This window comes from Musca autumnalis, unplaced genomic scaffold (genome assembly GCF_047663935.1).
Source record: "Musca autumnalis isolate F117 unplaced genomic scaffold, ASM4766393v1 scaffold_5, whole genome shotgun sequence".
NCBI lineage: Eukaryota > Metazoa > Arthropoda > Insecta > Diptera > Muscidae > Musca > Musca autumnalis.
In genome coordinates this window covers 46,437,180-46,460,698 of record NW_027412088.1, presented here as the reverse complement: position 1 = coordinate 46,460,698, position 23,519 = coordinate 46,437,180, and the positions used below count along the sequence as shown (strand labels likewise).

General features: G+C 33.4%; 1 protein-coding gene across 18 annotated transcripts in view; it reads left to right on the top strand.

Moving 5' to 3' along the window:
* Positions 1–19,947, top strand: part of Asph (Aspartyl beta-hydroxylase) — a 33,389-nt gene extending 13,442 nt beyond the window's left edge. For 4 of the 18 annotated variants that reach the window (XM_073992418.1, XM_073992417.1, XM_073992416.1 and 1 more), the window contains exons 3-12: positions 2,557–2,619; positions 3,314–3,496; positions 3,563–4,188; positions 7,767–7,944; positions 9,060–9,137; positions 9,698–9,757; positions 9,884–10,000; positions 11,213–12,259; positions 19,541–19,650; positions 19,724–19,947. In XM_073992418.1, coding sequence (XP_073848519.1) covers positions 2,557–2,619; positions 3,314–3,496; positions 3,563–4,188; positions 7,767–7,944; positions 9,060–9,137; positions 9,698–9,757; positions 9,884–10,000; positions 11,213–12,259; positions 19,541–19,650; positions 19,724–19,738 — 2,477 coding nt within the window. In that variant the 3' untranslated portion in view covers positions 19,739–19,947. Of the gene's footprint in view, positions 1–2,556; positions 2,620–3,313; positions 3,497–3,562; positions 4,189–7,766; positions 7,945–9,059; positions 9,138–9,697; positions 9,758–9,883; positions 10,001–11,212; positions 12,271–19,540; positions 19,651–19,723 lie in introns of those variants that run through there. The other 14 variants (XM_073992422.1, XM_073992421.1, XM_073992420.1 and 11 more) reach the window with 5 other exon arrangements.
* Positions 19,948–23,519: the final 3,572 nt, after the last annotated feature.

Below are 23,519 nucleotides of genomic sequence, written 5' to 3'. Positions count from 1 at the left end.
TAATATGCCAAACAATTTTAAAAACAATCGAATTCAATGATTTTTAAATTTGTTTTTAGAACATTTGTATGCAAGAAATTCGTCTGCTTTGCATCGAAACAAACATTTTATCATATCCATAACTCGATTATGTGGAGAAACCTTATTTTTCGCGTTTTTTTTAAAATGCTCAAAAATGGTATTGTAAACAAACCCACTTGTTGATTTTGTATTTACTAATTTTGACGTTTTAGGAATTCAGGAAAAACAAGGGCTTTATAGATTATTTTCATTTAAATCTACCTCTTTACTTATACCATGGTCCAAACTCTTGTGTGTTTTTCAAATTTGGTTTTTTGTTTTGAAGCAAAAGCGAAGGTAAAATTATTTCGAAAACTAAAGTTCAGGCGTGTTTCATTCGCACGCCTTCTTCTTTCGATATACAGAAACTGGCTGTTTATTATTTTATCAGGAGCAACCAGGCGAGGCTGCTTATGTACTCTGGCCTTCAGTATTTTAGAAGCCCATACCCAATAACCAAATACTAAAAATGTTATTCCTGTGGCAATTAAAAAATGTGTATATCATGGATCCACGGTAACCCCATAAGCAAGAATAATGAATAAAAGTTTGTTAACCAGTTTTCTATGAGTCAATAATAGGTGTGTTCGTTTACTCAATAATTTGTACAAGCCCAGTAACTTCTTGTAAACGACCAATGGCCCCGGCACATACGGTCCGTTGTGAGTCGCGTTACAACAACCACATGAAAACTTGGCATCATTTACACATTTTTTATGCGGTTGTTGTTTCTAATGGCCCCGGCACATATGGTCCGTTGTGCGTCGCGCCTTAATACAACAACCACATGAAAAAAGTGTAAGTGATGCCAAGTTTGTTCTTAAAGTTTTTTTGTGGTTGTTGTAACGCGACGCTCAACGCGCCGTATGTGCCGGTGCAATTATGGGCCAAATACATACAGTCCGTTGTACGACGCGTTGAGCGTTGAAAACAACAACCACATGAAAAATGTGTAAGTGATGCCAAGTTTGTTCTTGAAGTTTTCATGTGGTTGTTGTAACGCGACGCTCAACGCGCCGTATGTGCCGCGGCCTTAACGCGTGGCGAGACGCGCAACGGACCGTATGTGCAGAGCCCTTTAGTGCAAGTAACGCGGCCGTTTTCGACCCGGCCTTACATGCTGATCTATTGCCTAACGCCATGTTTACATTTAAGCTTTTTGCCATGCCACATGAAAAATGTGTAGGTGATGCCATGTTTCCTCTTGAAGTTTTCATGTGGTTATTGTAACGCGGAACGGACCGTATGTGCTGAGGCCTTAATGCTTGGTTTACATTTACGAAATCGAGTGGATTTCAACTGCCAATTACTTTGTGTATACGTTAAATGAAGTCTCATCTGAAATTCACTGGATTTCATTTGACGTTTAAGCAATGGAATTGACAGTTCAAATCGAACATAATATGGTAAACTGTATAGGAATTCTGTAACTTTTATCGATTGAAAAGTTGTCAAAATTTCTTTTGTTTTTCTAACAACTACAAAACAAACAAATGAAATTGTTGTAAAATAAACAATGCGTAAAGTTGTTAAAAAGTTACAGAATAGGTACCCTGCCCCCTATTCAGTAATGGCCCCGGCACATACGGCGCGTTGAGCGTTGCCTTACAACAACCACATGAAAACTTCAAGAACAAACTTGGCATCACTTACACATTTTTCATGTGGTTGTTGTTTTCAACCCGCAACACGTCACACAACGGACCGTATGTGCCGCGGCCTTAAATTTTTAACTACTTCACTCAATGTTTATTTTACAACAATTTCATTTGTTTGTTTTGTAGTTGTTACAAAAACAAAAGTAATTTTAACAACTTTTCAATCGATAAAAGTTACAGAATAGGCCTACTGGGGACCTATTCCGTAACATTTAAACAACTTTACTCATTGTTTATTTTACAACAATTTCATTTGCTTGTTTTGCAGTTGTTACAAAAACAAAAGAAATTTTAACAACTTTTCAATCGATAAAAGTTACAGAATTCCTATGTCCCGGTCCACACTAGCGTGAATTTCATTAAAAAATTTCATGAAATTAGGCGTTCTTAAATCTAATTCCTCACTGCAGCAATTTTAAGATGTTACTCTACTATGAAAGTCGATCTAGAGACGCATAATTTCATGAAATTATTTTCAAAGAAATCACTCTAGTGTAGACCGGGACTATACTGAACTGGAGAAAGTAGTAAAAGTTGTGAACTCATATTTGCTCTGTTCCAGAACCTGCAAGAAGCTACTACTTTGTACTACGATAAAATTTTTTCCTTTATGTTATCAAAAACAAAATAATAAAAATTAGTAGATTCTTGCAGTACTGGAACAGACCAATTAATTGTATGCGTTTTGAAGTAAGGGAACGCATTTCGAGTAAAAAGTAGCAAAACTTGAAAATTCTTGCACATAAAGAAACAGAACAAATATTTTAATAATTATTGTATGCTTTATGCATAAATAGTAATAATAATTATGTTATTGTTTTATATCATTGACAAATAGAATCTCTTGATTATCGCAAATCTGAGGGCGAATTAATCTTCTCACGCAAATCAAGTTTGCAAGGTAGTTTCATATGTATTCATATATTTTATTTACCCTTTGGCTGCTGAATACCAACATTATTTATAGTTCCCGATTAAATTTGCTTATGTTTATTTTTTTGCATTGTTTGATTCAGGAACAACATTTCTTTTACCACCGACGTTTATTTTATTATTTTATTTAAACCCCAGATTGATGTCGGTTCCAGCCACTATAAATAAATGCTCCAGAACCTGCAAAAGTCTACTATTTTTGAAATTTTAACAAATAATTAACTTTTTCGATTTACATCTGAAAAAGGTGTAGATTCTTGCAGGTTATGCAACAGTGCATTTGTGAATATAACAATACGTTTATACTGGCGCCTAATATTATGATAATGGGTATAGATTTAATTGGTTGACAGATGTTTTCACACATTTTACGTCAAACCAAATCCAGATAGCGTCATTACCATGATATTAAACGGCAGTATAAACGTATTCTTATGTCAAAAAATTAATATACAATAATTAACATTATAATAGGTGGTACTATAAACGGAATGGAATTGTCCTTATTACAATATACAATGTCCTTGTCCTAACCAAGATATATTTCCTAGCATTTTCACTTTGTTTCTATACACTTTCCCATCCTCAGCTTTCAATTTTCGAATATAAAAAAGATCTCTCTTTCAAAATAATAATTAATGATCTGCATTCTCATTAAATAGATGATGAATCCTCTCATGGGGTACACATAACTAAAATGTCATCGGATGATGTACATTTGCATGTACATCATGAACATGGAACTGGCGGACATTGGTGTGCCAAAGTAATTTTCTTTTCATTGATGACCGTACTTTTGGGTTTGGTATGTTTGATCATTATGGAAAATCGTGGTATATCCGATGGTAAGTAGACCTACTGATATTCGTTTTTGAAGCCAAATTGATTTAAAAGAATTCTACTCTTTTCAGTTGATACACCATTATCGGAATCAAGATTTTCAAATTATTTTGATGGCTGGGTTGATGAACATCGGGTTGATGATCATCATGATGATGTTCATGGTTCGTTAGAAGATCATGATGATCACGACGACGAGCATGATGAGCCGTTTGAAGAAGAGCCAGATGTCTCTGAAGGTGATGATGTTGATGAAGAAACCGAAGATGAAAATGTGACACAAGAAGAAGCTGAAGAGGCTGCCGATGATGATGAAGATGAAAATGTAACGGCAGAAGATGATAATGTTACCGGTGAAGATGTAGAGGCTGATGATGAAGATGATGATGCCGAAAACGATGACAATATTACAGCGGAAGAAGAAGAAGAAGAGGAGGAGGAAGAAAATGTGACTGCTGAAGAAGAAAATGTTACAGCCGAAGAAGAGGAAAATGTCACAGCCGAAGAAGAAAATGTCACTGCTGAAGATGAAAATGTCACTGCTGAAGATGAAAATGTTACTGCTGAGGATGAGTATGAGGTTGACGATGAAGATAATGGTACCAATGAAGATAATATTGATGAAAATGTTACTCGCGAAACATCAAAACCTCATTCTAGGGGAGAGCCAGACGATGATGAAGATGCATTTGAAGATGTAAGTTTTAGTTAATGACAATTTGGACACTCGGAAGAGTAGCCATGAAATTAGCTATCGTCATCATCATTATTATGATAAACGTGAAATCTTAAAGCGCTCGGCGCATACGGTGCGTTGTGCGTCGCGCTACAACAACCACATGAAAAATGTGTAAGTGATGCCAAGTTTTTTGAAAAACAACAACATGGCTGGCGCATTAAAGTTAAACATAATTTAACTGTTTTGGGACAACGCATGTCCCAACGTGTTACTAAACGGACCGTATGTGCCGAGGGCTTAAGTGGAGTACACACGATCAGTTGCTTGACAGTGTGTCCGTTCATTTTTGTCAGTCATCAGGCAACCACAAAATATTTTGTGGTTGCTGGACAGTTTGACATTATCGATATTTTCGAAAAATCGACAGTCAAAACTGATCGTGTGTTCCCCGCTTTAGTAATAATTTTGATTGTAAATAACAACAAATAGCATAACTTGTATTAAGCGCTCGGCACATACGGTGCGTTGAGCGTCGCGCTACAACAACCACATGAAAAATGTGTAAGTGGTGCCAAGTTTTTTGAAAAACAACAACATGGCTGACGCATTAAAGTTAAACATATGCTCTGTTCCAGAACCTGCAAGAAGCTACTATTTTTTACTACGATAACATTTTTTCCTTTATGTTATCGAAAAAAAATAGTAAAAATTAGTAGATTCTTGCAGTACTGGAATAGACCAATAATTATACTGTTTTGGGACAACGCGTGTCCCAACGTGTCACTAAACGGACCGTATGTAAAATTATGACTAAAAAGTTATCATAAAAGTTTACAGCAAATAAATAAAAATTCGATCCATGTTGCCCTTGCTCATATATAGTCCCAATTTACATTAGGCAAGTTTACTTGCGGCAATTTTTCTCGTTCTCTTTTAAACATGCCTCTTGCGTTTATACAAGCAATTCTGGTTCGGCAAGTTTTGTTTTCAAAACATTGGAAACAATGTCAAAAACGAAAAATATAAAAGGAATTGCCGGTACGAGCAATTTTTTTCCACTTCCATACCCGTTGCGTGTCTCTTCTACAAACTGAGACTATCTCCAAGTAAACTCGCCTAATGTAAATTGGGTCATACTTTTATCACAAATGACGCCTAAAGCTGAAAACACATCCAACATTTGAGTAACATTTTGTGTCATTTCTGGTAGAAGAATAGAGAAAAATTGCAACTTTTTATTCAATTACCAGAAATGACACAAAACTTTACTCAAACGTTGGATGTGTTTTCAGCTTAAGTCCCGGTCCACACTAGAGTGAATTTCATTAAAAAAATCATGAAATTAGGCGTTCTTAAGGCCTGCGTACATAAGCTGCTTTGCCTGATTGCCTTGCTTTGCTGCTTCAATAAAAAATAAAAGAACAAAGAAGGCCGACCCAATTTCCAACTGATGGCAACCCAGTTCAAAATTTCGTCTTTATTCTATTATTTTTATTACGTCAGGCCTTAAAGGCCTGCGTACATAAGCCGCTCTGCCTGATTGCCTTGCTTTCCTGCTTCATTTCTGACATAATAAAAATAAAAGAATAAAGAAGGCCGAGCAAATTTCTAACTGGGTTGCCCTTTTCTTTTTATTCTTTTATCAGAAGCAAGCAAGGCAAGCAGGCGAGGCAGCTTATGTACCCAGACCTTTAAATCGAATTCCTCACTACAGCAATTTCATGATTTTACTCTACTATGTCCCTGCTCACACTAGAGTGGTTTCATTAAAAGAGTTTAACGAAACCAAGGGTTCCTAAATCCCGGTCCACACTAGAGTGATTTCATTGAAAAAATTGCATGATATTGTGCGTCTCTAGATCGACTTCCATAGTAGAGTAAAATCATAAAATTGCTGTAGTGGGGAATTCGGTTTAAGAACGCCTAATTTCATGAAATTTTTAAATAAAATTCACGCTAGTGTTGACCGGGACTAAGTCGAGTTCCGTACTAGAGTAATATCATGAAGTTGGTGTAGTGGGGAACTCGATCTATAAATACCTTAAAGATACAATGAAACCACTCTAGTGTGGTCTTAGACTATCGAACTCGATCTAGAAACGCACCATTTCATGATTTTTTTTTTTAATGAAATCATTCTAGTGTCGACCGGGACTAACTTTACTGAAATGTTGGATGTGTTTTCGGCTTAAAACCGAAAACTCCATTTTTAGTACAGCTTTGCGTCACAGCTTGTAAAAGAATAAAGAAAAATTCGAACTTGGTTAAGATGAAAACACGTTCAAAGTTTCAGTAAAGTTAAACGCAGTTTACGTCATTTATTTGACAGATACTGCATGGAATTGACAGCTTAAATGATGTATGTTTTATAAAGTATGCTAGATGTAAAATGCATTTTGGGCGCCATTTTTGACAAACGAATAAAAGAGCAAGGGCAACAAAGATCGAATTTGTTTATTCTTTTATAAGAAATTAAACCCCCTTTTCTGCTTTGCTAGAAATGACATCCAACTTAACTGAAGCCGTAAACACATCCAACTTTTCAGTAAAGTTGGTCGTCATTTCTGATAAAAGAATAAAAGAGCAAGGGAAACAAAGACCGAATTCTTATTTATTCTTTTTATCAGAAATTGCGCCCAACTTTACTGAAACGTTGTATGTGTTTTCGCGTTTATTCTAGCAGGAGACTTAAGCTGCATTTACATCAAACATGTTTTAATAAAACGCGTCGCTTAAGTTGTCAATTCCATTGAATATCTGTCAAATAAAGAATAGCTGTGTTCCTTTACTTACATGTGGTTACCATTTTTACCATTTTCTACCATTTTTAACCTAAAGCGTTCCTTAATCCCGAAAAGTGGCAAAACTGGAAGCAATTTTTAAGAGAGTGAGAGTGGAGAGAGAGCGAAAATGGCTTTCTCTTCTACCACAGGCTACCAGCAAAATTTCTGGAGGTAAAAAATGGCAGAACTGATTTTTCGACTTTTGTTTGACGATTATTTCACAATGAAAAAGAAAATGGACGAAAAACAGAAGAAAAAGTCGAACGCTGACAAAACTAAATTAAAAACTGTGAAATAAAAGACGAAAATTTATTTTGTTTATGTTTCGTTTTGACATTGCTGCCAGAACTATCATTTTTCCGTTCCTTTACTTTTCTGGTAAAATGTTCATGAGAGAGCAATTTTGAGCAATTTTGACACTTTTCTCTTTTACCACCCTTACCATTAAAAAAGTAAAGGAAAAAAGCTAATGTATTTGCCCAATATACGAGAATGTCATGCTGCTTATGTGTCTCAAACCTAAAGGTGTGAACAGAATGAAATACGCCGATTTTTTCACGCTCAGTTTCATGTCAAAGATTAAAGGCCAAGTACTACCTAATTCAAATGTTGCCTAATTAATTTGAATTAGGTAGTACTTTGTCTTTAGTCTTTTACATGAAACTGAGCGTGATAAAGAGGCGTATTTCATTGTGTTTCTACCTTAATAATCTCTTCCTTAAAATTGTGAACGATTCTCAAGGACCACCCAATTTTATAATTCTTGTTTTCGAAAAAAATATTTAACGAAACCTTTTGCACTTGTGTATTTAGGACGAAGATGACACAAATATGGATTCTGTTGAAAATATTGTCGATAATGATGCTGCCGAATTGGAGTTACTTAAAGAGAAAGCTCGCCAACAGGCTGAAGCTGAGGCTAAAAATAATCCAGCCTCAATAGAAAATGAAGCAATTGAAGAAGAATTGGCAACTTCATGGGCATCGTCACGTAAGTTAGATCAAGTAGATGTAGATGACAAAGAAAATCTATATGAAAGGAAATCTTTAATTCAGAGAGATTTGGATTAGGTTTACATTAGGTTGATTTCAAATGTATGTTTTATTACAACAAAAAGCTACAAATCTTCTAATTCTGACTATTCGACAGACCTAAAAAATATCTAAAAATAAGTTTTCACATTCTCAGATAGGAGATAAAACCATTTCCTGGGCCTTGCATTTCGTGTGGCAAACAACCTACAAGCTACAACGTCATGATCACAGCCCATGACAAAATGTTTTATATCTGTTTAACCTAAAGCTGAAAACACATCCAACGTTTGAGTAAAGTTTTGTGTCAATTTAGGTAGAAGAATAAAAGACAAAGTGCTGCCAAGTTTAAATTTTTCTTTTTTCTACCAGTAGTGGAATTTTGCAACTAATTTTTCGAGTTACCGACAAAAATGAGTAAAATTAAAACGCAGAATTATTAATAAAAGTTTCCACACTGTTCATATCGGTAGAACTTACTCTTATGTTACACGCTGAAACTTTCATACGAAACTTTCCCATTATTTTGTCGTTCTTAGGTCGAGTTCCCCATTACAGTCATTTCATACAATTACTTGTGTATGGAACTCGATCTATGAACGCCAAAATAATGGGAGAGTTTCGTATGAAAGTTTCAGCGTGTAACATAAGAGTTAGCGACTGCTTTATTTTGGTTGTTAACTTACCGAAAAAAATTCGTTAACTACCGAAATTATAATCATTTTAATTTTACCGTTTTTTGTCGGTAACTCCAAAAATGAGGTACAGAATTCCACAGCAGAAATGACACAAAAAATTACTCAATATTTTGATGAGTTTTCAGCTTTATCCCTCAGCCAGCTTAGTTTTAACGTATATTTTATTGAAATAATGTGGGTACTTTTTATAAATTAAAAAATCTTGTCATTGTTTTAGAATAAGACTAGAGTTTACTTATGTTCTAAGTTATACATTTTTACTATAAGAATTAGAGTGTAGATTAGACAAGAAAGTGCAAAACTTTATAAATAGAACAAAAAAATACAAAACACAGTTATGAACTCAACTCACCTATTTCAACAAATATTTTTACAGTGACATTAAAAATTGGCATTGGTCTGGCCCTAGCCTTAGTTGCCCGTCTAGTCTTGCTTAAGAAAACACCAGTTACAAGTGAGTTTTTTGAAGTTCATTTCAAATGTTTGTTGAGATCAATGTTCGTTATAACCTTTGCAATTTACACACAAACGTACATGGTCAACATGTGATGAAGGCCATGCGCTTAAAGCTTAATATCTAACATTTTTCTTAAAAACAAAATTTAAAAAAACTGGTTATTTAACCCATAAGCGTGTCTTAGATCACATAACACCTATTCTTTTGCCATTCTATGTGTCCGCATGTAAATGTTGTGGATTAATATACAATCTATATTAAAACTAGGACTAATTTTATAAAGATTTAACAAGATGTTTTTAATATGTCTTCTATTTCAAAATTTTGCACTTTCTTACAAAACTAATAATTTGTCTGTTCCAGAACTGCAAGAATAATAACCATATTTTCGATATCATAAAGGCAGAATTGTTATTATAGTAAAATTTTGTAGATTCTCGCAGGTTCTGGAACATACATAATATGTTTTTAGTTTTTTTTTTCTTTATAATTTTTATTTTATGTACATATCATAAAAATAGTAATATAGTAAAATGAAAATGTTATTTTTTCCACAGTTTTTGAATTATTTAATATTTTATGCTCGCACCATTATACCGCTAAAAGCCATTGTGTATGTATGTATGCTGCCATTGTGTAATTATAAATGTTATCTTTTGTTGTTATTGTTTTTTATCAAAAGATCCTTTAAATTTAATAATCATAATATTTACACCTGTTTTAAAAACCGATCCGGATTAAAGATGATGAAAATCCAGCCACTACCGAAGTTCTATTGAAACGTCGTCTTACCATAGCCACACCCGAGGAAGAAATACCTGACGATATCAACGATATGGATGAACTTTTACCAGAACATGGTTAATTATATTCGAATAACAATTTGTTTGCAAAGAGAAAAAGACATGAACCTGATTTGCTATAAATGCCCACGAGGAAACGAGCGTTTATTCTATTTCGGTTTAATATATTTGACATTTAAAGGGCCTTGAACATACGGTCCGTAGTACGTCGCGTCACGTTTTAAAAACAATAAGCACATAAAAAATGTGTAAGTGGTGCCAAGTTTGTTTTTAAAGTTGTAATTTGGTTGTTGTAACGCAACTCTCAAAGCTTCAAGGACAAATTTGGCATCACTTACACATTTTTCATGTTGTTTTTGACGCATGACGCCACTCACAACGGACCATATGCCCTAATGGGCCAAATACATACGGTCCGTTGTGTGGCGCGTTGTGCGTTCAAAACAACAACCACATGAAAAATGTGTAAGTGGCGCCAAGTTTGTTCTTGAAGTTTTTATGTGTTTGTTGTACCGCAACACTCAACGCATCGTCGGTCGGCAAAAACGTTTGCTCGCCCAAATTTGTTATGTAAAAAGATTCTAAACAGTAGTGCGATTCTCTAACACATTGTTTGAGTTTGATTAAAGTTTTATGTATTTTCTGGTAGAAGACTAAAGAAAAATTTATACTTGGCAACACTTTGTCTCTTATTCATATACCACAAATGACACAAAACTTTACTCAGACGTTGGATGTGTTTTAGCTTTAATCATCGTATAAGTGTATAATCTAAACCAAGCTTTAAGTTCATCTACACTTATGCTATGTTTACATTTACGAAATCCACTCGATTTCAACTGTCAATTCCATAGCTCAAACGTCAAATGAAATCTCATCTGGATTTCATTTGACGTTTAACCTATGGATTTGACAGTTGAAATCGAGTGGATTTCGTAAATGTAAACCAAGCTTTACACCCAAAACAAGTATTCGGGGCAAATAGTCATTTAGTTGGCAGATATTCTATAGAATTTATAACTTAAATCACGTATATTCCTAAGGCCCAAACTCTATCAGCTCGTTGCTTGCTTTCTTAGCTTTTCTCTAGTAAAAGAATAAATGAATTTGTCTTCTGTTATCAGAAATGAAGCGAAGAAAGCATGAAAAATCCATCGAGTTTCTTCAAAAAAAAAATCCATCTAAAATCAGGTTTAAGTATTTCTCTTTGCAAACAATGGAAACAAATTTAAGAGAAAATTAAAATCTACGTTCTTCCTCTTCTTCAAGAATTCTCCGAAGAGGAAATTGAGATTGAAGAAGAAATCGAATATATCGACGACATCGAAGAAGAACAACTTGGAGAAGAAGATGAAGTGGATTCTGGTGAGAATGTTTACAAGCCGGAAACTTTTGAAGAACTCAATGCCATGTATAGGCCGAAAGATTACCATAAAGATGAAGAAGTGGAAGAGGAACATAATAATAGTAGTATGACACATACCAAATTAGAACCTGAGACATATTCGTATCGATCACCATATCAGACACCCCTTAATACGACAACTTCTAATAACTCGTCTACCACTACCACTAATAACACACAACCTTCGCAGCCTGTCAGGAGGGAGTTCGTTGAGAAAAACAATAACACATTTACTCAGACAAATGTGGGAGTTACTCCTTCTCAGACACAACAGACAAATGTGGGAGTTACTCCTTTGCTAAAATACAAGGAAGAAAAATCGGTATCTTTTATGCCTGAAACAATGGCATATTCCACAACGAAACAGGAAATTGAGAAGTATTCACCGCCCAAATTTGAAGAAAAGAAGTATTCACCTCTTAAATTTGATGCAAATAAATACTCACCTCCTAAAGTTGAAGAAGCAAAATATTCTCCGCCAAAAACTGAAGAGAAATTTTCTTCTCAAAAAGAAGAGAAAATTGAGGAAACCAAACCTACCACAACAACTAAAGAGGTAACCCATGATATGGATTATCGTCCCGAAAACGAAGATATCGACTATGATCCGAAACAAACTACAAAAACCAAAGAGGTTACCCATGACATGGATTATCGCCCCGAAGACGAAGATATCGATTATGATGAAGATGATATTTATGACGATGAAGAAGGACAAGATGATGATTCCGAAGAATTAGATGATGACGATTTAATTGACGAGGATGATGACGAAGAACTAGATGATGAGGAACAAGAAATATCCGATATCGATGATACGGAATTAATGAATCGTTTGGAGGCGAAATATGGCAAATTGCCAGCAAAAGAATATGAAAGTGATGAAGATCCAGATGATCCTACATGGACACGTAATTACTAATAAATCTATCTATATTTATATGTTATTCTTGTACTACTAGCATCTTCCAAAAAGATCGCCACGAATTACAAAACAAAAAACATTGTTCAAATGTCACTCATTTTAACCAACATCTCCTTCAATTGGTGTTGAATCCAGTAGATAAAGTCATACTCACTCACGGTCTCCCACCCACACACACACATACAAATTATGATTAGTTTTTTAAGTTGAATAGTGTAAGTTTTATTTCTATTATATATTATTAATTATAAGATCCAGATTAAGATAGGATAATTTTGGACCGATCACAGATTTTTTTTTCAAATAATTCCATTGACTTTCAGTTATTTTCAAGTCTAAAACACAGTCAACGTTTGACTAAAGTTATGCGTCATTTCTGGTAAAAGAGTGAACATGTCAAGGGCAATGAAGACCGAATTTTTCTTTATTCTTTGATCAGAAATGACACAAAACTTGACTCAAATGTTGGATGTGTATTTCTTGCTTTATCAGAAATGATGCAAAACTACTCAAACCTTTAAGCCGAAAACACAATACACGTTTGAGTAAAGTTTTGCGTCATTTCTGATAAAAGAATAAAAGATCAAGGGCAACATAGTTCAAAATTTTCTTTATTATTTTATCAGAAATGAAGCAAAATATTTAAGCCAAAAATACATCCATTGTTGTGTTTTCGGCTTAAGTAACAAGTCTAGTGGAATTCTGCAACTCATTTTTGAGTTACTGACAAAAAATTAGTGAAATTAAATTGCTATAATTTCTGCAATTACCGATTATTTTTTGGTAAGATAGCGAAATGTAGTAGCCGTTAAGTCCTACCTATATAAAGATTGCTGCCAACATTCATTAAAACTTTTCTCTCAAAAAATTAGTTATAGTACGTTTACATTTACGAAATCGAGTGGATTTCAACTGTCAATTCCTTTGCGTATACGTCAAACAAAAACTGGAATGACAGGTGAAAGTGAGTGGAACTCCTAAATGTAAACCAGCTATTAGAGATGGTCTGTTCCAGACCTGCAAAAATCTACTAATTTTTACTACTTTTTTCCGATAACATAAAGGAAAAAATGTTATCGTAGTAAAAAGCAGTAGCTTCTTAAGCTGGGTACACATTGTCAGTTTTGAATGACAGCTTTGTTGTTGCTGGCTAGTGTGGCCGTTCATTTTTGTCATTCATCATGCAACCACAAAATATTTTGTGGTTGCTGGACGGTTGGACAGTTATCGATAATTGCAAAAAATCGTCATTCAAAACTGACAATGTGTACTGCACTTTACAGGTTCTGCAACAGACCAAGAATTTTGCTACAGATGACTTCGGTATTACCGTAACCTGTTCCGAATTTGTATCTTTAAATCTCACACGAAGCTTGTTGTCGATGGCGAAAATTGTCAATACTAGGTCTATTCGATAACTTCGCAAGTACAAAGTACTTGCAAGAACTTGCAACTACTTTTCATTTCTCGGTTACTGAACAAATTTGTTATCGAACAGCGTTTTGTAAAAGTTTGTACAAACTTTTTTGTTATATAAGCCAATTTTTATTCTTTTTCGGCATGAGGTCTGTACGATAACTTGGCAAGTAAAAAGTACTTGCAAGTACTCAGCAAGTTTTCAGTAACTTCTCATCACTAATTTTACTCTCTTGAAGCTAAAAATTTGCAGAATATTATCGAACAACAATTTGCAAAAACTTGCAAGAAGTCAGCTGATTTGAAAAACAAGAAGTTTGGCTGATAATAGCTTATATGCCATTTAGATATGACACCATTAGCCGGATTTAGCCCATTATCAGGTTTTATTTGCTAAATCCAGCCAAAATCTACCAGATTTCCCATACAAAAATAAATCCTCGTATTGAGCGGATTTGTTTTAAATCTGGCATAAATCCTCGTATACAACTCTGTTTTTTGCAACATGTTGTTAGAAAATAGTCGTGTTCCTTTACGTGCCTGAGGTTACCATTTCTTACCATTTTTAACCTGTAAAGTGTTCCCTTACTTTCAAAAGCATACAATTTATATGATAGCAGTTCACCACTTTTACCATTTTTTGCCACTGTTACCATTTTTAAAAGTAAAGGAACAGACCAAATATAAAAGGTTGCAAGCTGACACAAGAAACAAGGTAGATGCATCGGTGAATTGCTACACTAAAAATAATTTAAAATGTAAAAATTTGTAAACAAGGCACAAAAATAAAATTTGTTTTGATATACAAAGTTGATTTTAATCAACCAAGACTAATATTTATGATGTCTAAACGATAAAATAATTCGTTTATTTATTTTAGATGGGCAAACTGCGATAAAATAACTCTTTATTTGCTCTTTAGTTAGCATTAGAAGCATAATGTGCTATCATTTTCAGTATAAAAGAATAAATTTGTAATTTGACGTATGTTTTTTGAGACGAATTCAATTTTAAAAAAAATTCGTTTGACGTTTCAAATTCGTTCAGATGGGCTGATGCATCTACCTTGGTAATTGTGCTATGAACAAAAATCAGCTGACTGCCATTTAAATCCTTCAAAATGTATATCTAAATGCAATGAGATTTGTACTGGATTTATTAAATCCAGTCGAGGATTTATGGCTAATCTAAATGAGCTATTATTTAGACTAGCCATAAATCCTCAACTGGATTTAATAAATCCAGTACAAATCTCATTGCATTTAGATATACGTTTGGAGGATTTAATTGGCAGTCAGCTGATTTTTGTTCATAGCGCAATTACCAAGGTAGATGCGTCAGCCCATCTGATCGAATTTGAAACGTCAAAAGAAGTTGTTGTAAATTGCATTCGTGTCAAACAACATACGGCTAATTACAAATTTATTGTTTAATATTGAAAATATTAGCACATTATGCTACTAATGAGCAAATAATGAATTATTGTGTCGTTTACTTACTTAGCTGGCCCTTTACAGCTAAGCCGAACTAAGAAAAAATCTCCGATCCTCTCTGTTTGCTGCTGTATTTTCCCATATCTCGTTTCACTTGTTCACTCCAACGAAGCTTTGGCCTTCCAGATCTGCGAGAACCTCCATGCGGCCCGTATTTATACGCCTTTTTAGCGGGTTCATCATCACTCATTCTTATAACATGGCCTAGCCATCGCAATCGTTGTATCTCGATTCGTTCAACTACATTGATGTCATTAGCTGTGTTCCTTTACCTACCTGAGGTTACCATTTTTACCATTTGTTACCATTTTTAACCTGTAAAGCGTTCCTTAACCCCGAAAAGTGGCAAAACTGGAAGCAATTTTTAAGAGAGAGAGAGAGCGAAAATGGTTTTCTCTTCTACCACAGGCTACCAGCAAAATTTAAAAATGGCAGAACTGATTTTTCGACTTTTGTTTGACGATTATTTCACAATGAAGAAGAAAATGGACGAAAAACAGAAGAAAAAGTCGAACTCTAAATTAAAAACTGTGAAATAAAAGACGAAAATTGATTTGTTATGTTTCTTTTTGACATTGCTGCCAGATCTACCATTTTTCCGTTCCTTTACTTTTCTGGTAAAAATGTTCATGAGAGAGCAATTTTGACACTTTTCTCTTTTACCACTCTTACTCTTATATCAAAGCAAATTTATTTTTTTCGTGTTGTTTACAAATTTTGACATTTTAAATTATTTTTGTTGTAGCAATTCACCGATGCATCTACCTTGTTTCTTGTGCCAGCTTGCAACTTTTTGTATTTTCTACTATAAAGCCACACGCTGAAACTGTCATACGAAACATTAGCTTTGTTCCTTTACTTTTTTAATGGTAAGAGTGGTAAAAGAGAAAAGTGTCAAAATTGTTCAAAATTGCTCTCTCATCAACATTTTTACCAGAAAAGTAAAGGAACGGAAAAATGGTAGATCCGGCAGCAATGTCAGAAAAAAGCATAAAAAATCAATTTTCGTCTTTTATTTCACAGATTTTAATTTAGTGTTGTCAGTGTTCGACTTTTTCTTCGGTTTTTCGTCCATTTTGTGAAATAAACGTCAAACAAAAGTCGAAATATCAGTTCTGCCATTTTCTACCTGCAGAAATTTTGCTGGTAGCCTGTGGTAGAAGAGAAAGCCATTTTCGCTCTCTATCCCCTCTCACTCTCTTAAAAATTGCTTCCAGTTTTGCCACTTTTCGGGGTTAAGGAACGCTTTGCAGGTAAAAATGGTTAAAATGGTAACCTCAGGTAAGTAAAGGAACACAGCTATACCCTTTATTTTGGCGTTTATAGATCGAGTTCCATACTAAAGTAATTTTATGAAATTACTGTATTGGGGAACTCGACCTATGAACGCCAAAATAATGGGAAAGTTTCGTATGAAAGTTTCAGCGTGTGGCTTTAGAACTAGCAACATGTTGCAAAAAACAGAGTTTTATACGAGGATTTGAAGCTGGACTTAAAACAAATCCACTTAATACGAGGATTTAATTCCGTATGGGAAATCTGGTAGATTATGGCCGGATTTAGCAAATAAAACCTGATAATGTGCTAAATCCGGCTAATGAACTCATATCTAAATGGCCAATAAGATTTAATTAAACAATCGAAAATTATTTGATTATACATTACTACAAAAATATGCCTGTTCGATAACTTTGCAAGTAAAAAGTTTTTGCAAGCTCTTGCAAGACTTCTCAATTCTCTTTTACTGAACCAGTTTGCTATCGAACAGCATTTTGTAAAAGTTCGTGCAAATTTGTACAAATTTTTGGGTTATCGTACATACCTAATAATTCTCTTTCCATATCATAAATAAACCCACTTAGCGCCGAGAATTTTTTTTTTGTGAGAAAACTTAAAAATGTTTATGGAAATTAATTATATATTAAACATTTTTTAATAAATAACTTTTTTCTCTAAAACGTATAGTTTTCCTGTAATCGGGCTTTCTTTTAAAAGTGCCAAAAACTTTGGAGGGTAATATAGGTGTATCCTTATATGCCAATCCCTTGGTTTTTGATTGAGAAAATAATGTTACTATATTCCTAACAAATCCCTGACTTTATATGATTCTAATGTTTGGTTTACATTCGGCGTATTTTCGTGATTTCGAAGGCGTTTCGTGATTTCGCGCGAAATCAAGCAAAAATTATCATGATTTCGCATACAAAAATGAAATCATCTCATTTCGTGATTTCAGCGAAATCAACATCGAAATCACAGTACACATGATATACAACCCTGCTTTTGCCTGAAAAAGTACCAAAAGTTGCAACACTTTTCACGTATCACAATAAACAAGGTAGATGGTCAGTTGCTGCAACAAAAAATTGTATTATCAAAATTTGTAAGCAATGTGAAAAAATATGAAATTACTTTGTTAAAATGCTGTTTTTCATTGTGTTCCCGTACTTGTTAGTGGTTATGTTAGAAAAAAGAGCGAATTTTCATAAATTGCTTCCCCATACAAATTTCTTAAAAAAGACGGGAACGGAAAAATTACGGAAATTGCAAAAACTCCAGCAGAAATGTCAAAATCAACGTATCAGCTATCGTAGTTAGATGCCAACGAACATGCTGCTAGTTTCTAATACCCTAGACAGACAGGCCAAAATTGTACGGCAGAAAATAGGAGAAGAGAGTGTTATTCGGCGCTGCTATTGTTTAAAGAGAAGTGCAAGTCTTGCTAGATTTCGGAGTACGGGAAATCATTTTTAGCACTGAACGGGCAAACTACTTCAAGTAATAATATTTTGCAGGTTCTGAGCACAAATGTTATCTATCAAAATTTATTATTATGATGTCTCAACGATAAAATATTTTTTTATTTGATAGTACTATACACAATTAATACGATATATAGCTAATTTTACGGTAATTTTCGAAATAAAGTTGTAAAGTTCTATATTGTCGTATATTTTTGATGACTAATTAAATATACAACAACTTGTTTTGAAAATTCATGTTCGATCAGCTGCGCATATGCATCTACCTTGATAATTGTGATATGTTTGAAATCAACAAAAAAATAAGTATAAACACCGGGGTGTATTTCAGGATTTCGTAAAATCCAGTGGATTTTGGAGCGCAAGTGTAAACTTGGCATAACGTTTAAGATTGAATTTTTATCTCGTATTTAATTTTTTCATCAAAAGTCGAAAATTACAAAAAAGTCGATGTTTTTGAATATCTTGGTTTTTAGGCCAATTCCATGGAAATGCATCAAATGGTCAAATGAAGCTTTATAAGCGTGAAATGACAGACAACAGACAAAACTATAACAAAATGCAAAAAAAACCCACAAAAATATTCGAAAAAAAACAGAGATTTACGTAAATTTTTGCAACCACGACCAGTGGCTTTATCTGGGTTAAGAGGTGGCCGTCCACTTATTGTTCCTCCTACTCCATGTATGCGCCGCTCTTATTTTATTTTACAAAATAAGTAGTTTTCCACAATTTATTTAGTCATCTCTTCTCTTTTTTATCTTGCAATTATTTTAATAACCAAATGTTTGTTTATGTTTTTGTCAAGAATTGCAAAGTCCGGCACAAAATATTCGACTTTAAATCATCTGATCAAACTTGCAAATTCTTACAAGGAACATTTTGCTTGCAAAAACTTGTAAGTTCTCAGTCACAAAACTCTCCAAAATTCTCTCACAATTCTCTCTAAATTCGGTCTCTTTTACTTTACAAGTTTGTTTTCGAATAGCATTTTGTAAAAGTTTGTACGAATTTGTAAAAACTTTTGGGTTATCGTACAGACCTTTGACCATAGCAGTAGCACAACAACAACTCTATTTTGGCCGAAAATTCTTCAAAATGCCAAAATGTTTGTTTACTTTCACATACAATGTATTCACAAAGCTGAAAACATATCCAACGTTTGAGTAAAGTTTTGTGTCATTTCTGGTAGAAGAATAAAGAATAATTAAAACTTGGCAGCACTTTGTCTGTTTTTCATCTACCAGAAATGACATAAAACTTTACTCAAACGTTGGATGTGTTTTCAGCTTCACAAAAAATTTGACAGATTGAAATCACAATGCTGGCGTTAATTTAATTTCATCATGGAGTGCGTAATTTCTGGTAAAAGAAGCATTTAAACTTGGCAGCACTTTGGCTTTTATCTTGAAGCAAAACTTTACTCAAGCGTTGGACGTATTTTCGGCTTTATCCTGTGTGATCTTTTAATAGACTTTCGAGTGTTGCACAGTATAGATTAGGAATAAAATCATTTTTCATCATTTAGCCGTACAAAAAATATTTTTTTTTATATTTCATATAAAATAATGTTTTTCCAATTTACTTTCAACATAGAAATAAAACCAAAGTCTGGCGGCGGTGGTGGTCCACAATCATATGAAGCCGACGATGATGAGTTTTTTGAACAAGAATTACGAAGAGCCAATAGAGAAATGATGCGAGAGGTATGCATCCAATAATACACAATTTCTTATATGATATTAAATATATAATTTTGTTTCCTTTTTCTTTCTACAGTTTAATTACCATTAGAAATGTCCCTAACCATTATGCTTAGCTTTTTTACCTTTTTTGAGTTTGTTCAATTTTCATTTTATAATATTTATTTTTGTGTAGACTATAAGAAATACCACTAAATAAAACCAAAGATTTTTGTAATTTGAATAAGTTGATATTGTATAAAAAAATGATACATAAAAACGGAAAATGAAAAGTAAAACATAACCTCAATTTTGGTCTAAGTGTTGCATTTTGTTTTTGTTGTTGTCAACATGAAAAAATTAACTTGATATTTATTTATATTGATGTTTCTCAATAAATTCTATGTATACACACACCCACATAAATATTTATATATAGAATTTATTAAAATTAAAATAAATATCGATTTAATTTAAATAAGTTTTGTATTCTATTATTTTTTAATATTTCTGTTGAATTCCTGCTGATATCCCTGCTTTTAAAAACGTTCTTTGTTAAATAATTTTCTTAAATGTCCCAATTACTGTGCAATTTTATACTAACTTTTAAAAACAAATACCGGAACAACGTAGCCCATAAACGGAGGACATTTGGAGACTAGAAGCTATAAAATCGAAAAGTAATGGTCCACTCGTAATTGAAAAAGCTCTCAATATAAGGTAAGTGTGCCATCATTATCTTGATTTGATTGACAGATGTTTTCATACATTTTACCCCAAATAAATCAAAATATATAAATTACATGATATTTTTATTTCTGATACTAAAAATTCTCTTATAGATACTTCAGACTGCAATATAAAACATCAAATGTGCACATGAGGGCTTTTTACCGTATCGTGACTTATACAAGCAGGTACAATCATAAAAAATATATAATTATTATATTACTAACATTATTAATATTGTATTTATCTCTATTACAGATTTCAATAGTTTAAAAAGCATTTCCTCAGCAGAATTTATATTTAATTTTATTTAAGTTTTATTTATTATTATATTTTATTTCAAAATTTAATATCAACAAGAAAATGTATCTCAAAAGGTTTATCGATATCGTATTAAGAAAATTAAGAAGAAATAGAATTATAGCTAATTAATTTTAGACAATATCGACTATTGTACATACATATTTGACTATAGTTTCATTTTATTAAATAAATACATCAATAAAGACATTTCATTAAACTAAAAAAAATGAATTAAACATTTTAAAGATTTGAAGTACTATGTCTCATGAAAGAGATGGTGTCGACCACAATCCAAAGCAGAGAAAATATTCAGCTGATCGAAGGTCTGTCTGGTTAACCTAAAAATTTGTAACAATTTGTACAAATTGATGCTGGAAGTAGTCTGTTAACACAAAAGTCCAGCAAATGATAGCGATTCGAGATGCACATTTTGCTGGACAAATTTCTTCTAGCAAGCACTTGCACCTCATCTTCCTGAAAACAATCTATCATCTATTTTTGATTTATTCGGTGATTTATGTTTGTGTAAATTGAAAACAATTTTATTGGGCAAATAGCATGCCTAATTGTATCGTTTTTCTTGGAATACAACATGGCAAAGTGGAACATTCCATGTTGGATCTTTTCCTTTTTTATGTTTATGTTGCTTTGTTTGCTTGTTTCTTTAATGGCAGACAAATTGTTCTGTTTTGGCAAGTCAGCTGATTGCTTGCGGATTTTTGCTGGAAAGATGTCGGTTTATCTTTTAAGGTGAGAACACAATGAGAAATTCATGATTATCGAAGCCTGAATTTGTGTAAAAGAATAAAGAAATCCAAAATCGCATTTGAATTAGGTAGTACCTGGCCTTTATTCATTTACATGAAATTACAGTTTTCTTGCAAAAGAGAATAAAAACTCCTCACTCTCTAAAGGCCCGGGTACATAAGCTGCCTCACCTGCTTGCCTTGCTTCTGATAAAAGAATAAAAAAAGGACAACCTAGTTGAAAATTATTTTGGTCTTCTTTATTCTTGTATTTGTTATGCCAGAAATGAAGCAGGAAAGCAAGGCAACCAGGCGAGGCAGCTTATGTACCCAGGCCTTAAGAAAGTTCTTGCTGGACAATTCTTGTTGAGAAAATAACCAGACAGACTTCGAATTTATTAAATGTTGCTAGGAAAATTTCTTCCAAGTTCTCAGCAAACAACTGGCAAAATTGTTCTCTCAATTCGTTCTCTTTTACTGAAGTTTTGTGTAAAAAGACAAATTTTCGTAATAATTAATACAATACAAGGGCACGGCTAATGTCAAGCTGCTTATTTATTTGCGGAGGATTTTAGATGTCTGCTTAAATTCAGACAGTCTATTAGCATATATGTAATAGCATATATGTAATAGTACGTTTATATAACCGGATTTAACAAACCGACTGGGTTTCAAATGTCAACTCGTTTGCGTATACTTCAAATAAATCCTCATTAAGAAGGGTTACCCTGCAAAAGGCTATAATATAAACATGGCCTAACTGGTTTTAATAAATATACTGGGTTTCAAATTGCGTAAACGTCAAATATATCCTCATAAAGAAGGTTAACCCGACAAAAATCACTAATGTAAACGACGTTTAAATAATCGTATATGTGTATGGCATTAACCAAGCTTAATGCTAGATTTACATTTAAGAAATCCACTCGATTTCAACTGTCAATTTCATTGGTTAAACGTCAAATGAAATCCAATGGATTTCAGATAAGTTTTCTTTTGACGTATGCGCAAAGGAATTGACAGTTGAAATCGAGTGGATTTCGCAAATGTAAACGTAGTATAAGTAAGCGAATTCAGACGTACAAATCTACCATGGTACAATTACTTAGGTAGAAACATCGGCGAATTGCTACAATAAAGCAACTTTTTTTGTAATGTAAACTGTCAAAATTTTCGCCATATGGTTTCTTGTTGTCTCTTTTTATCGCTTGTGTTTGTACTGTGAAGTGAACATATGCTATCTCTTACTTACCGAATCATATGGTTTTTGTTTTGATTTTTCATAGCGAATTCCTAGTTTTTTGAAGTTTTAGATTCGATCAGCTGGGCTGAGGCATCTACCTAAGTAATTGTACCATGAAATCTACTTTATACCCCGTTTGCATATAACCGGATTAATCCAGTGGGTTTGGTTTTCAAATGTTAATTCCACAACGTAAACGTCAAATAAATCCTCATTAGGAAGGTTAAAGGCCTCGACACACGAGAAGCATGGCATTCTTGCTTAAGTCATATCTGGTAAATTACTAAAGACCAAGTTCGACCTAATAAAAATATTTCAGAATCACATTTGAATTAGGTCGAATTTGATCTTTATTCATTTACCATATATGACTTAAGCAAGAATGCCATGCTTCTTAGGTGTCGAGGCTTCAACCCGACGAGTGGATTTCGTAAATGTAAACGTTTATGCTAAGTTTACATTTACGAAATCCACTCGATTTCTAACAAATTTACAAAAAACAACATTGTTGTTATTGAAAATAATTGCCCTGTTCCAGAACTGCAAGAATCTACTAATTTTTACTGCTTTTTCCGATAACAAAAAGAAAAAATTTTATCGTAAAAATTAATAGCTTCTTTCAGGTGCTGAAACAGAGCAAGTATAAAGCTGGAAGCACATCCAAGGTTTGAGAAAAGTTTTGTGTTATTTCTGATCGACAAATAAAGAAAAATTCAAACTTGGCAGCACTTTGTATTTCATTCATCTACTAGAAATGACGCAAAACTTTACTCAAACGTTGAATGTGTTTAGGGCTTAAGTATTAATATAAATATGCCTTGAACCACATGAAAAATGAGTAAGTTTGTTCTTGGAGTTTTCATGCGGTTGTT